General features: G+C 42.6%; 1 protein-coding gene across 9 annotated transcripts in view; it reads right to left on the bottom strand.

Annotated features, from left to right (window-relative positions):
• Positions 1-3772: 3772 nt before the first annotated feature.
• olfm2a (olfactomedin 2a) overlaps positions 3773-15851 on the bottom strand; it is a 62053-nt gene continuing 49974 nt past the window's right edge. For all 9 annotated transcript variants that reach the window (XM_056407573.1, XM_056407574.1, XM_056407576.1 and 6 more), the window contains 5 exons: positions 14516-14665; positions 10185-10340; positions 8201-8420; positions 7227-7333; positions 3773-4755 (listed from right to left, as the gene is read on the bottom strand). In XM_056407573.1, the coding sequence (XP_056263548.1) occupies positions 4081-4755; positions 7227-7333; positions 8201-8420; positions 10185-10340; positions 14516-14566 (1209 nt within the window). In that variant the 5' untranslated portion in view covers positions 14567-14665 and the 3' untranslated portion in view covers positions 3773-4080. The remainder of the gene's footprint in view (positions 4756-7226; positions 7334-8200; positions 8421-10184; positions 10341-14515; positions 14666-15851) is intronic.

Here is a 15851-nt window from a genome sequence, read left to right as displayed (position 1 = left end):
GCAGTTTCTCACTTGTTTGACATGAAAAACAGCTGGGCTTTAAACTTGACTTAACTCATATATAGCATGCAATACAGAGCTGTCTTTTGTGCTACACCATGCTGTTTGCCAAGAATAAATATTGAATATCCACTATTCTGTATAAATGTTGGAACTAAGTCAAAAACGTTTTTTGGGATGTCTTGGCAACAATAACCTGGATAGGCATCCTCTGAATTTCTCATTGCAAATCATTGTAATCTGCTTTACAATGCGTGTTTGATATCATCACACCTCCGTTCCATCTTCTAAAATTTGAGCTTTATTCATTTATAATCTTGGATATTATAATTGTCTTTCTGCACCACTAGGAACTCTTATATGATTCTGTCTACAAATTAACTCTGTGGCTTTTCACAGAAGCATCTTTTTGACACATTTCATACTTCTCATCAGTAACTGTCTGGCTGCCAACTTTGCAAATCTTGATTTACTTTGCTCATTTAGTTCAGGATCGAGATTTAAATCATTGCAGCTTTTGTTTGTTTTTCGAGCTCAGTGATCACATCATCATGCAGAACTTTAATGCACAATTAATATTTCCTGTTTCACTTCCTCCGGTTCAGTCTTGTCTCGAGTGGATTGGACATAAATCACCTGATCAGTGGCACAAAACCAATAACTAATCATCGCTATCTCATATTGGCAACACTTTTGTTGTTGCATCATATTGAGTTTTATGCCACACTTTTCATTTGTCCACTTAGCTGACATACTGACTCATACACTAAATAGTGCCTTTGTCAATTTATATTGGTAAATAAACCAATTTGCCATTTAACTTAACATATATCTTCAAATAACCAGATGATGTGTGATATTCTGTAAGAATTATGAATGTGCATTTATACAACCTTACATGCCTCAGAGGCCTTTCATTGAAAACACCCATGCAGGAGCTTTGATGTACAGGCACGCCTGCCATCTGGTGAACTGGACAATTTTTCAGACCCATCTCCGTGATGTGAATCTGAGCTTTGGGAGATTTACACACTGTGTGAACCAGTTTTTAGGCCCCCTCAATCACAACCTCTGCCATTTTCAATCCACTTTTTCTCTCCCCCTCAGGATGATCTCGAGCAAAAAAGAGGATTGTGCAGTGACAAGTAGGCCTTAGCTGGCGATGATCGATCCTGACACAGATACAATGCTCCGATACTCAAATGGAGGCACCCATAATGATGTAATGATGTTCGTCATGCCCCCGATCTTTATCATATCCATCCCTCCCCTTGCTGGCCCTTGGCTCTGAGCATTAGTTGGCTCAACAGCACACTCACTGGTGCTCACGGAGTGAATGTTTGCCTCACCAGCACTGAAGGCAACGCTTCTGCTGCTGGCAGCAAACATTCGCAGTAATTGATTTCTTTATGAAAAAAATTGCAAAAAAAAACCAGTGGCTTTTTTTCTTCCCTGCTTGGTAATAACAGATTTATTTTCCTGATTTCTCTCTCACAACATATGGATTTGTGAGAAAAATGTACTGATTGAAAGAGTGGGGAAAAGTTATATATATATATTTTTTATTGTAAGAAAACGTATTTTTTTCTTTTTTACTGCGACAAGTTCAAAATGGATTTTTAAAAAAAATTATAGAATTATCTTTATGTCTATTTTAGAGCCCATTTTGTCGCAGGTCCTAAGTAAGTAGAATGAATGTATAGAAGTGCGTTTCATATTTCTCACATGGATGCGTCTGCTCACTTCATTTGTTTGGGATGGATCACAGAGATTTCATTATCTATGTGGGGAGAAGTGTTTTGCCTTGAAAGAGTATGTCAGCGTCAGCCCCTTTGTGTATTGGTGGAACTGTCAACCCCAGACTTCTTTTTACAATAAGTAAGCTGCTGCTCTGTTTTATAATTACCCGCAGAATCACGATAGGCTTGGCTATTCTTAGCAGCTGTCCGATCATCCTATTTTTAGTCATTTCTGGCGATGTGTTGAATGTAATGTCTTTAACTCTCCCCTCAATGGTACATGTGTATGTGTAACTGCAGTTCACCAACTACTCCCTATGTATAGGTTTCTTTGGTAACCATTCTATAAATTCATCTGTACTGGATCCACATTTAGTATCATCCACTTTTATTTTCCCTGCCACATTTCATACTGCACTCTTCCCAGCTGACACTGTTGGTGTGCTGTACTGTTGAGCATTGCATTGTGCTTTAAATGTCACCCGCTCCCTTGTACTGTCTGAACTCATCTAGACAGCACATGATTGATAGAAAGGTCATCCATTATGGAAAGGATCACTATGGTTACGCAGACAAGTGGACGCTCCTCTTTCATTGTATGTCTTCTGTGTCCACCACAGACTCTGCAAAAAATGGATGCACCCTCACAAGTCTTACACATAAAAGGAATAAAATGACAGCAGAGTGGGTCTGATGCCATGGCCCTGCTGATGTGCCCCGCCCACTCCTCCTCTCTACCTCCATCTGCCTGATGGATCATGGAGTTCTGGATCGTGGTCCATGACTACTACCAACTATTCATACACTCTGTCATACTCATTGAATGTGTTGTAACTCTGTAATGATTCCTTCTGGTCACATGACATCTATTGCTTCTGTCCACCCTGGAGAGGGATCCTCCTCTGTTGCTCTCCTGAAGGTTTCATCCCTTTTTTCCATGTGAAAGGGTTTTTTCTATTTCTTGGGAGTTTTTCCTGATCCGATGTGAGGTCCTGGGTCAGGGATGTCGTATGTGTACAGATTGTAAAGCCCTCTGAGGCAAATTTCTAATTTGTGATGTTGGACTACATAAAATAAACTCCATTGAATTGAATTGTATGTTTGCGAACACACAGCAGAGAATGTCAATGTGGCTTCAAGATAATTTTCTGGAGCAAGTAATAACAAATATGCAACGAAAGGTTTGTAGTTTGAGACTTTCATGTGAGTCGTGTCCCACTGTATGCCTTGTGTTTGAAAGCACGTCAGAGCCGTGAGACTGACAAGACAGATTGGAGCCTGCCATGCAACAGTAATTGTGAAGCCCCATGTCTATACTCAAAATAAATGCTTTTAGAATACCTTATGTATTTTTTCTCTCCTTCTCTGTTTGTGCTTCTCGACCCTTTGCACCAGCTCCTTTTACCAGATGTTTTGCATTCATTTCCAGTTCACCTTGAAGCATAACATGTAAGCTGTGGTTATTACAGTTGAATTTAACAATGTTTGAGTATCAGGAAGCGTGCTGTTTTATTACAGAGCTCGATGCTCTGGCTTTTTTTTCAAATGTAATATATTGGATGAAATATTTTCGTAGGTGGTAAAATGGTTTAGTGCCGCCCTGGAGATTGACTCGTTAGTATTCACATGCTGCCACCTCATTATTTTATGATTCGGCTGTGGTAGTAACAGCCACTCTGTATTAGTGAGATAGACAGTTATTCCATTTCATTATTTTGAAACTCTGCCATCATATCTTAGGGACTATTTTTTATTTTTTTCATTTTAGATTTCATATTGAAAAACAGCTTCCATTTACTTGACACAAATTATCGACATACATCTCTCAGGTTTCAGTGAACATAGAGGAATGAATCAATGTACGTCCCCTGCAATCAATAATAAATATAAGTTCTAATTTTTTTTAAAGTTACGTTTTTATAATACATTTTTGGATGCAACCCCCTTGTACACACATCCACGTTTCTTTGTTGTTCACCCCTCTGAGATCCAGTCTACTTGAAATGAAAGTGACAATAATATACAAACTCATAAATGGTAAAGATTGATATTTATTTCTCATCACAAATAAAAAGAACCATGCTTACTCATCACAGAAAGAAAAATAAGAGAAGCGCCCAGTCTTTGTATCTTTACCGACCTGGCTGCCGGAGTGTTGTTTTTTGTTGAGAATGTGAATAATAGCACTCTATGAAGATTGAAATTCTTTAAAAAAAAATCCAAGCCTATGCCCTCACAATGAAGCCCCGAACCCCCACCACCCACAACCCTACCCTCCTCCACCCAGCTCACTCGCCCCTGCCCGAACAATGATCCCAGCATCATTTGAGTCTGAGGGCTCTCAGTCCCCAGAAGTCTTAATAACCTGGAACAGTGTGACATTGTAGAGCACCTGGTGTCCATTGTTCCAGGTGTACAGGACCCTCTCCCTGGGGTTGTAGTCCATCATGGAGATGTGGGAATATTGATTGTGGAAAGGGATGTCTGTGTACTCGTAGCTTGACGTGTTGGTGTAGTAGGCAAAGTAGATCTTGGCACCAGCCAGGTGGGAGTTGGTGACATAAAGTGTACCGCAGATCATGAAAGACTCTCCAGCACTGCGCTTGGGAAAGCCTGTGTCCCAAGTCTGCAGCACTTCCAGACTCTGGGGCTCCAGGCGGCTGATGACAATGTTCCCAGCATTGGGAATGGTGGTGTAAATGGCCCACAGGCCGTTCTCATCCGCCATCAGGTCGATGTCGGAGGAGCCGCCCCAGGAGTAGGGAAAGGTGTTGTTATAGCCGGCCCCGCTCAGGCTGCGCTGCACCAGCACACTTCGAGAACGGAAGTGGTACTTGATGATGATGTTGCTCTGGTACTTGTTGTAGTACAGTGAGCCGTTGTAGACCACATGACCAGTGCCTGCCCAGGGGTGAGGCAGCAGGTGTTGCACAAAGTTCTGCCCCTTCATGAAGTCATTCATTGTCCGGTATTCCAGGACACGCCGCCCCTTGAAGTAACCATCCATGGACCACACCTGGAGAGAGAAGAAGAATGAATCCCGTTGGGAGAGGGACAAAAACGAAGGGAGATAATGAAAACATCGAAAGTTTACGGGAGAATATTAAACCTGACACACCTCTCTGTTTTATTATAGCCGACGGCGATGCCCGGAGCAAAGCAAGTGGGTTGTGGACGTGTGTGAATCTCTGCTGGTTTTACTGGGAGTGTATGCCTTCATGTGCATGTGTGCAGAACTATTGATGTGTGGAAGTGAAGATGTAGCCTGCACTTTGCAGTCAACCAATGCTTGTGCTCCCTGGCCTTTCCAGTCCACATTTACAGAAAATCAATCCATTTAGCAGCTCCATCTTTTTCCTCAAGCACTCTCAGCGGATCTCTCCACAGATATGGCCCCTCTCTGGCTGCATCTACCATCTCATTCACTCAATACTTCCGGCGAGGCACAGTTCATCTTTTAATTGATTCAATTAAACTGCAGTTGACTTGGATATTTATTTTATCTTTAACATATCGATGAGAGCTTCGCTAAGATGTAGGTATTTTCCTTCTGATGAACCACAGGTCGTTTTTTTCCCTCCTTCTTCTTTCTCTCTTGTCCTGCTCTCGCCTGCTTTCCAGGCGTAGAATAGGCACTTTCCTTTCTTTAACATTTCCATTGGAGTGAGTCGTGCATGAGAGAAGACGGGGAAGGTGAAGTACTGTAGCTGAATTATGGAGAAGGGGGGGAGGAGGGGAGGGGATTATTGAGCATTACGCATTGTTTCTCCCCTGCCTGCAAAATGAGTCCCTAGCTGAGTCGGGCTGAAGCTCTAGCACAATACCAAGTGGTTTTTTATTTTCTATTTTGCTCCCCAATGACGTTTACCCCAAATATGATTATCATGATTGGTGCGGGTGTTGATGGGAAATCGCTGATGTGTCTGGCTATTAATACAATAGGTGATTTATCTAAAGAGTCTATTGTTATCTCAGCAAGTAAAGTGATTAAAGACAAAGATCAGGGCATTCAATCGAAGAAATTGACCTTCTCTGCTGGCAATATCTATTTAGCCTGTTATGATTCAGGGTGGGGATGAAAAAGGCCATCGTCATCTGTCCTCTCAAACATCGCCAGTTTCCACTCTCCCCAGCAGATAGTTAATAATCCCCCCTTTCACTTCTCCATCACCACCATCACTTCCTCCATTCACCAGGCTCCACGGTTTCTCTTCATTTTCTCCCTCACTTGTGTCTTTTCCCACCTGCTTCTTCTTAACCCTTGTGTTGCCTTCGGGTCATTTTGACCCGATTCAATATTTAACCCTCCTGTCGCCTTCGGGTCAATTTGACCCGATTCAATGTTTAATGTCGGTGTTCTTTCGGGAGTCAACAAACAAACATAAAGTACCTCACACTTAAACTTGGAAAACAATATTAATTCTAATAATTTTCTGGAGATTTTAATAGCTGGGGTCATATTGACCTCAAGGGTAAAATATGTTAGTAAATATAAAGGTAACAGGAGGGTTAAACATTGAATCGGGTCATATTGACCCGAAGGCGACAGGAGGGTGAAACATTGAATCGGGTCAAATTGACCCGAAGGCAACACAAGGGTTAATATGTATCTGCTCAAATGAGAGCACATGTCGTCTGTTGTCAGCTGAAGACAATATATCTTCTGGGTCCAGAGCATCTTGCCACACTCTTGGTAATTACCGCGATGATTTAGAAAACTTTAGCACAAACAACTCATTTATTTCTCCACTGATGATGAAGTGATTAATCAGCTGGAGTCGCAGTGCCAGAGGTAGAGGAGGGAGAAGGGAACAGGATTGCTATTCATCAGGGACTCAGCTTTGCATCCCCATTTCTCACTCTGCCTCTCCTCGTCCAGAGCTCACGAGAAGGAAGTCCTACTCAGGCGAAACAGTCAATCACTCACTGAAGTATCACGACTGTGTTGCTGTGAGGGATTTTTTTTCTCCCATTGAGCAGCTGAAAGAGTTGTTTGACTTTGGTTCTACTTTTGTTGTGGCAAATGAAGAGGAAGACAGCCTTCGGATGTGGGCGACCAGTGGGGAGCCGTTTATTCCTTTGTCCAAAAACACAATCTTACAACAACTTCAAACAACTGCAAATAATCCGAAAGTAAGGATTATATATACCTCCCTTCACGCCACTTTCCACCAATCAGATTCTCGTCACTGAATGTCTTTGGCAAGTTATAATATGATTGTACAATGGATCGTGTTGATGTTCAAACAGGCCCCGTCTCCAGTTCCCTGGGAAATGTTTAATGTCAGATTCCATCTTTTAATGACTTATTATTTTACCGACCGTGTGCAAAAAAAGTTGTTTAAAGTTGTTCTAAAACTGTATTCTTGAACAAAGAAATACACGGCTTCCCGCTGGTTCCTCTTCACAACCCTCGATACTCTGTTTGTTAAACTATGATGTAGGTAGCGGGGTTTAAAGGGTTAAACTTCAAGCATAGAAACTTACTCTGTTGTCTGAGCTGGGGATCATGGTGTCGGTCATCCAGGAGCCGAACCTCGACCCTGATGCACGCACCGTGATGGGATTACTGACGACAGTCAACTTCCCACAGCCTGGAGGTCGAAGAGGAGGAAGACGTCAGACATCGTATAAATGTATGTGAGTATTTATATACATATGTACCCACTGTCACACAGACACACACAGACACACACAGACACACACAGACACACACAGACACAGAGCTCCAGTATTACTGCTCATTTGAAACATGGTGTTCCACTCGGCTTCGATCACCTTTCCCTGTTTGCATTGAACACTTTTGTATTAAAGACGCAACATTCTACACAGCCCTTATATAATATTTTTAGAAATTATTATAACTTGCAACTACACTAATAAAATGCGGTTGGGATTGAACATTCATATGTGATATACAAAATATATCAACGGATTTATTGGTTGACTCTTAATTTATCTTTAAACATTCTTTCATGATTTCTTTCAACACTTTTTTAAAGATTTCTGCTTCCAATACTATTTTAGTTTCCTTTTCGCTGCATATGTTTACATAGCAAGTCAAAAAAGTGATCAGGAAATAAATAGATCAATTGATATTTGTGTTTAATTCATCAAAGACGACAACAAAACACCGTTGACCTAAAGGCTAAACTCTAACTACAGTCTTTTCTTGTTAAGTCTGCGCAGGATTTTGTAAAATCATCAGTTTAAGCTACGTTTGGGAACACGATCAATTATTCAGTCAGGCTTTTGAGGCCAATTTTTCTTAATTTATGTTGATAATTCAAACACCAAGGAGAGTGGAATATTTGCCAATGCACAACAGCGTTTTGACCATGAATGATTTTACTGTAATCATTTATTCTTTACTATATCAATGTTGTTCAACCTGATTGTTTAAGTGCTCCGATTATATTTGAGAATAAGTTCAAAATGAAACATTCAATAACATCTTATACCTAGTTTCTGCATGCAGGAGTGGAGCCTGGTCTCCAGCAGCAGGACTCTCTGGCGCAGCTCCTCGTAATCATAGGCTCCCATCTCCTCTTGGATGGCCATCAGCACCAAGGACAGGTTCCTCACCTCCTCCCGAAGATGCAGGATCATCTTGGCGTCTGTCTTGTACTGTTCCAGCACCGGCAGCAAGGGGAGCAGCTGGGCCACTTTGTCTTTCAACTCCTGAGACAGTCATTACAGAAAAAGACACATGGGGGGAGGGGAGATTTTACCCTGTGAGAATATAGGAGGGGGGAAGAGGTCGACCACACAGGTCGGCACAGGGCACAGCCCTTCAATCTGGTTGTTGCTTGTGGTTGGTAGATCGTCTCCCAATCAGAGCTCACACTGTAGCTGGGTGCTGGTTCCTCTGTTACACCTCTTAGATTCATCATGACATTTATAGGTATCATTTAATGTGGTTTCATGTATAACTAACTTTGGGACACACATTTATTGTTATATGTATCCTATATCCTAAACTACTGCATGCATAATTACTTATGACATATATAATAAAACATTTGTACCGGTATTAGAATTGTTTGTTTCTGTATAGATGAAGCTTCCACCCACTTGTTTGAATTGTGTGGGCTTCCATATGCACTGTATTCAAACACGATTTTCAATGAAATGCGTGTCTGTTTACTTTCTCAGCTGGTTCAGATGATTTTCACCCACATGAAGGAGCACGGTGCTGCCCGGGTGTAATCATGCTCGGTGACCCGTGTTTAGAAGTGAAAAGAACAACGTGTCTTTAGGTGGGAGTGCAGGAAGCAGCAGGAGAGCCGGACTGCCTGCTTGGAAGTAAGACGGCTCAAGAGAGAAATAGGTGTATCAATATAGTGTAGCGCGCCACAGGAGGGACCGTTTCCTTCTTGTTAAGGTTTATCGTAAATCTGGTGATGGAGCAGCTCTCAGCCCCGTGGCGCCACATCATAAATCTCATTTTCCCCTTTTCAAGCCGCGAAAATTCAGTCTCGTTAATCTCCCACGCTCTGCCATTGGCAACTTTGAGCTGCACGCATTCATCAGCCAACCTGCTCTGGTCAAATGCTGCTCTTCTTTTGATTTTAAAACTACCTTTTTTCTTCATTTCTTTTTATTCTTTATCGAATTGCGGATGTGCGTTCATCGAAAAGACCTGGGATGTAATGCTTATTATTCTGCATATTTTAGTCATCGGCAGGCTTGACGTTGGAATTGGCTTATTCATAAACACCTTTATTACCTCCATCGGACTGGATTTCATAAAACACACTGAAAGCAAAACGCAGCCATTCACGCTCGTCGCTGTGCCGAGACGGGGTACCAGCAATAAAGCACTTAGCATTTATCAAGGCATCTTTTAATCTACTACTTAATCAACTATTTTATGGTCCATCTAATATCTTTAAGGGTGTGAGCTTTGTGGAGAAAGCCAGGTCAAGACAGCAGGTTGACAAGAAGACAAAAAGGCCTCCTGATAATGGCAGCTGAGCTTCAGCTAATAGAGAGATACGGTGGAGATGTGAATAAATGTGCCTGTTATCTCGGAGCATCCACCAGAATGTTAAGTGTATAGAGGAAGAGAGACCTATGGGGGGAAAGGGGAAAGGATGTAAAAAGGGAAACACAGAAACACTTCTTTTCTAGGTCCAGGAGTTTCACAATTCAGGACCATGTGAGTTTGCTCTGAGCATAACTCAATCACTCAAAAAACTGAAAGACTCAAAGATATTTGGGGAATTGAATGTGTATACTTATGTGGCACTCTATCGAGAGTCATACACAATGCTATTGTGTGATATCGAGAGCTGAAAGAGGTCGCAATGCATCTGCCAAAGTGTGTGCGCACATGGAAAGCAGTGCCACACATGAGAATATCTGTGTCCACTTAAGAATAATATACACACACACACACACACACACACAATGCTGTACAGGAAGTGACAGACAGCCAATTACCTGAAAGCCCTTTGGATTGAGGCTGCGGGGATTTTCAGAGGCCACCTTCAGCTTTCCATCCACCACTTTCATTTGGCGCTCTGTGTTCCTTACATACTGGAGGTCCCTGTACGTCCGCAGGTCCAGCACCTCCATTGACTGGCTAATGTTCTGAACCTGTCACACACAACACACACAAAGGAATAATTAGATTTTGTGAACACAGCCCTCCACTTCTCATCAGACATGCAGGCCCAGGTTGTCTATCACACTATTAAAGGTTGAGTCTGTCTGGAGCCTCCCAGACTCACAGTAGTGGGTTTTCCAACTTTATTGCTTTACTGTTAACAGTACAAAAGTGAACAACAATGCAACGCAATAAAGGACCAAGGGTCATTTTTGGGGTATGGTTATGGTTAGCATTGTTGTAACTTGGCATAGTTAAATAATAAGAAGTCTCCTTATAGGCCTACATCACTGATGTAATGTCCCACCTGACACCCAGGAGTTTGATCCTTTCAAGTCATTTCGGCTTTCACTCATGTTTTTTTGCATTACTATACAATAAAATGTATTTTTCTATCAAAACAAGAAGTTTTTTTTTTTTGCTGTGTTGTTATAATGTCAAAACGCATATTTAATGTCTCGAATTCTTCTACCTGGTTTCATCTCGTCACCTGTTGAAGACTTTGTGATCCACAAGGTGCACAGAATGCCGCTCAGACATGCAAGTACAACAAGCAGTATACGTTTTAAGTCAACGTACCGCTGTGCTCCTTAGGAAAGTGTGTCGTGTGTGTGCAGAAACTCTCTCTGTGCTGTGTTTGTGGCTGTGGAGTTGTTATTGTTTGCATCTCGGTGTTGTCTGCTTTGGGGATGCTTTATTCTGCTGAAGATTACATAAGACATGACAGACTTTTCCTTTACGTGTGAGTCTAATGCTTGTAGTATGGTGTCAATTGAACTTTTTTGTTTAATTGGCTAAGTTTTGCCCTCCCTTCCGGTGAATTCCAGTAAGGCTAGAGGACCACAGTTGTATATTTATAATTGCTTCTCAGTTGCATTCACAGGCTGTCTTGTGAAGTAGAATTTGTTGTTGGTTGGGACACTTGGGCTCGGTGGTGTGATGTTGTTTCACTCGTGTACGCTGATATTCAATACAATTTATTGTGTAACCCACATCCCCCTCACTCCCCTGCAAAGGTTCACGCCTTAAGATTTACTACTTTCCCCTGAGAGTCTGGATTCTAGTACTCTTTCCGTCCCTTCATGCAGGTCAGCTGAATTAAAAACTGTGAAATGCTCACAGGTGTAGATGTCTCAGTCAGCAAACTGCCCTCCCTCTAAGGTGTTTCCATAACGTTGACCCAGTGCATGCTGGGATGTCTTGCATTGCCCCAAGGACTGATTTAGCTTCATGTTAGCAGTAGGCTCTTGTTGCAGTGGATGACAACTGAAGAGCTTCAAACTGTACATTAGAAACTGTCCTTAAAGTATACATGTAAGCAAAAAGACAAGTTGTAGTCATGTAAAACACACTCAACCTAAATATATGCAGGAAGTGAATACACATGTGATGAATTCAAACAACAAATTCATAAATAATGCAATAAAAGTCAAGAGGTACCCAGTCAGGATCTCCCATCGCTACCACAACATAAGGGTAGTGGGCCAGTATCATTATGACAGTGGACACATCATACAGAAAATAAGGCAGTGAAGAAATCTAAATGTCTTGGAGGTGCAAACATGCTGTCAAGTAGGGTTTTATTGAATTTCAGTTCTCAGTGTTGCACTATGTTGGGGTTTTTTCTCGTACTTTGCTTGCTCACCCTTTGCCAGCCCACTCTACTGCTGCATACCCAGCCGACTGCTTCATACGCCCCCTCATCTCCTGCACGTTGCACTCAACTGGCCAGAAATCTTCTGAACATTGACAAATGTTGTGGTGCACATAGGCAGCTCACAAGCACATATGTCCATCTACCCACAGGACCAAACACCGGCCCACACAGACACGCACCACTGAAAAGATATTTATTTAAAAAACGTAATAAAACAAAAACAAATACAGTCCCAACTCTCAAAAGGCCGACGTTCAACAGAAAGTCTGTTTCGCACCAAATGCCTTGCTTGCCTACACTTTGAAAGCCCACTCAATGACTTTGTGTCCAGCCTTCACTCAACTCATCTCCCACATGCTTAATGAACTGGCGGGGGAATATTTGATCCGAAAATATTTTCTGCAGAAATTAAACAGCCACAGATGGAATAGTTATGGAATGTGTGACGGTAACCGCCAGCTTGGAGTCCAAGCCGCCGTCCTGGTCTGTGGAGGCAGTTGGGACTTCTCTATCCCATGAGCCGCGATGGCTGTAAACACACACACACACACACACACACATCATAAATGTACACAACCCAGGCATTTCACACTTTCTTCTGGCCCCGCACTCATCCTGTCCAGAATCCAATCAGTCGCAGGTGTCCAGTGTAATGACTCACTTTGAGCCAAATCCTAAAGTGTGTTTATGTGTTTGTGTGTGTTTATGCCTGACTGTGCCCCCCTTTCTCATTTAATCTCAGCTCAGTCAGTCAGACAGAGAGGTGTTCTCACACCACCGTCCTGCGGGGCTACTCTGCCCTGGACGGTATTTTGACTGCCTTTGCAGAAAGCAGAAAGCTGAATGAAGGCTTTTCCACGAGGCTGCTTTACATTCTTTGGTGGTTTTGACATTGTTAGTGAACCCTTGGCTTTCTGTGTCAGGGAGAGCCTTTGAGGATCTGGTCCGCGCAAATAATTCCCACACATGCTCTGGGTTCAAATGAGGATGTCTTAGTCGACACGGTGCTATTATGTGCGCTTAAACTCAGACACAGTCTTTAAACTTGTGGTTTCTCTTCTGTGCGGCTGAAACAGGTGTCCTCATTAAGCTGGGCTGTGGTCTGTAGGTAACTGGTGTGTATGTACAATAGCTTAAACTCTGTAATTAAATCTAATACAATGATAAGAATATATTTAGAAAAGTTATACAAATGAGAGGTTGTTCTACTGATATACAATACCATGCAGGAACACAAACAGTTTCCTCAACATCGTTGACATCTGACTTTTCACAGAAAAATAAGCTCCTTTTTTCAATGAGAGGATTTTTTCCGCAAATGGGTTTCACCTGATTTTGATTTGGGTTTTTATGTCTTCACCCCCCCACAAATTATGCCTCTAGAACATTAACAATAAACAACATCACCTTGCAAATATGATTTCCACTGCTGGAACCCTAACCCAAAAATGAGCAGAACATACTAATAAGCAGCTAATTACGTCCCATTAAATAAGTTACACTCCGCTATAAGCGACAGTATGCGCTGACACATATACATGGATATACCCACCTTTAAACACGCTACATACTGCATGCACTATATTTAAAATCCTAAAACAAGCAGGGACAGTGGTCTTGACAGGCATTAAATAATTCCTATAAAGACATACAGTGCATTCATACATTCACGTAACTAGGTGAACATAAACACTATCTCCGAAGAGCTTTATTAAGTTTGTCTTTCTCTCCGCCTGGATATGCCTTCTCATTGGAATATGCTTCTTTTGAAAGTATGTGCGAGTGTGGATTTTATCGATATGAGCGTGTGTTTGAAACCGCAGCAGACAGAGACTGTCGGGGAAAAAGACAAACTTCAATGAGAGTGAATGCAGTATGTGAATTCAGGCGTCTCATTGAACAGGAACCAAGAGCCTATTCAGCATCTCAAGTTACCACCGTCTATACTCACAAGACCACGTCAATGTCCGCCCCTCCTGTCTCGAGGCTTTCATTCGCTCTGTGGATCCACCCTCTCATTCACCCATTTGCTGCTGTAAAGCCAGTCAATTACAAAGCACCAATCAATGCAGTGGCACATCTGGATCGTCAACAGGCAGCTGTGGATCCCCTGTGAGCAGAGAAGTGCTCTCACTACGGCTTTTAATATATTCACTGATTTGTAAAACAGTTACCTTTCTCAATTGTTGGAGTAGGATTGGATTGGAAAATGTATTTATAGTTATCAAAGAAACATGCAGCTGAGGCCCAAATCCCATGCGGGCGAGTTTAGAACATCTCTTTCTCTAAAAGGGATTTGTGCCAAAGCAACCCGCTGTGACTCAAAAAAAAAGAACAGTTCAAACAACAATGTCTCCCGATTGGTCATATTCCTGTGCATAACTGTGTGGTAAAGGAAGTGAGACGATTCACTCCAGCAGCCTGTACGTGACAGACGGCGCTGCGTCGTGGCGTCTGCGTGGGTAACAGTCGTGTCTCAAAAGCGAGCGTGTTATTGACAGCTGTCACCTTCTCCATGAGCTGGCGAAGTTGCCTGCTGCGTGGGTCGCGGTTACACATGTTCTGGGCCGGTGCGACCACGGTGCAGATACACTTCCCATCTGCGTCCTGGGCCGAGCTGTAGATCTGCCAGCCCTCCTCGGGGCTCGGGTACAGAGCCTGCGGAAACATGGAGACGTATATATTTTAGACAAAGAGAAGAACAAATAAACGCTTGTTGTTTATCTACATTGCCACCAAGTAGGCTTTTCAAATTCCATAAGGGCATGATGCCAGCATGCATCAACAGTAATCTGAAAGCGTTCCACCCTTTTTTAAATCTACTTCCTGTATCAAACACTTAACATTTTTGGAGAAGGTGTTTGGAGAAAAAAAAAGAGAATTTAAAACATTCCATATTGTGATCGGTTGTGCCCGTTCTGTCACCATACAGTACGTTAGAGGCAAAGTCATCATTTCTCCATGGCTTTCTTTTTCTCTCGATCTTCCCTCTTCCCTAGTAAAGGCAATTAATGGCTATTGATCCCTCCAACTATTCAAAATCACCTGCAGCCTAATTATGTGTATGAAGTAGAGGGCAACAGAGAGAGAGAGAGAGAGAGAGAGAGAGAGAGAGAGAGAGAGAGAAGTCAGAGGTAAACTGAGGTGGTGTTCACAGCAGGAGAAGACAGGAGATGAGAGAGATGGAGGATAGAAAAGTCAAAGGGAGAAAATAAGCATAAACAGTTGCAGATTAAGATAAGACAAGAACATTGGTGGAGAATAAACAAAGGGATGGGAAACACCAACGGCGTGACAGAGATATAAGCTCGATGGACGATGAAGAATGATGAAGAAAGACAAAGACAAATTGGAGGAAAATGGAGGTTTGAAAGAGGCGAGGACGAGGGAGGGATCAGGCCAGGTCGTGTGAACGCTGAGCATCTAATAAGTTTGGACACGGAGAGGAAATGGAGCTATTCGGGATCGATAATGCAGCTCGTAACCAGAGGAGGAGGGGCGAGGATGAGAGGATGGATGTCTCTCTCTGACATAATCCAATCAAAAGTAGTGCTGTGTGCTTGCAAACACACACACACACGCACGTGGACACACAGTTTACGCAAAGGCCCGGCCAGGACCATCCCTTCATTCACGCCGCATCTACACACACTCAGCATATGAAGCAACAATGTAATGAGAGAAGGAGCGGCCATCTTAGTGATGCAATTAAAGACCCATCCGCATAAGTGGAAGAAAAAAAAAAGATAAAGGCTGGATAAAAATCTGGCCTCTCGGTGCCACTCTCCCACTTCCTTTCCTCCGAGCGGTGTTGTACTGTGCTCTCGTCTCCGAGGGTCGGGGG

The sequence above is a fragment of the Pseudoliparis swirei genome, chromosome 23, assembly GCF_029220125.1.
Source record: "Pseudoliparis swirei isolate HS2019 ecotype Mariana Trench chromosome 23, NWPU_hadal_v1, whole genome shotgun sequence".
Classification (NCBI taxonomy): Eukaryota; Metazoa; Chordata; class Actinopteri; order Perciformes; family Liparidae; genus Pseudoliparis; species Pseudoliparis swirei.
Note: the sequence above shows the minus strand (reverse complement) of the source record. Positions and strands in the feature narration are given on the sequence as shown.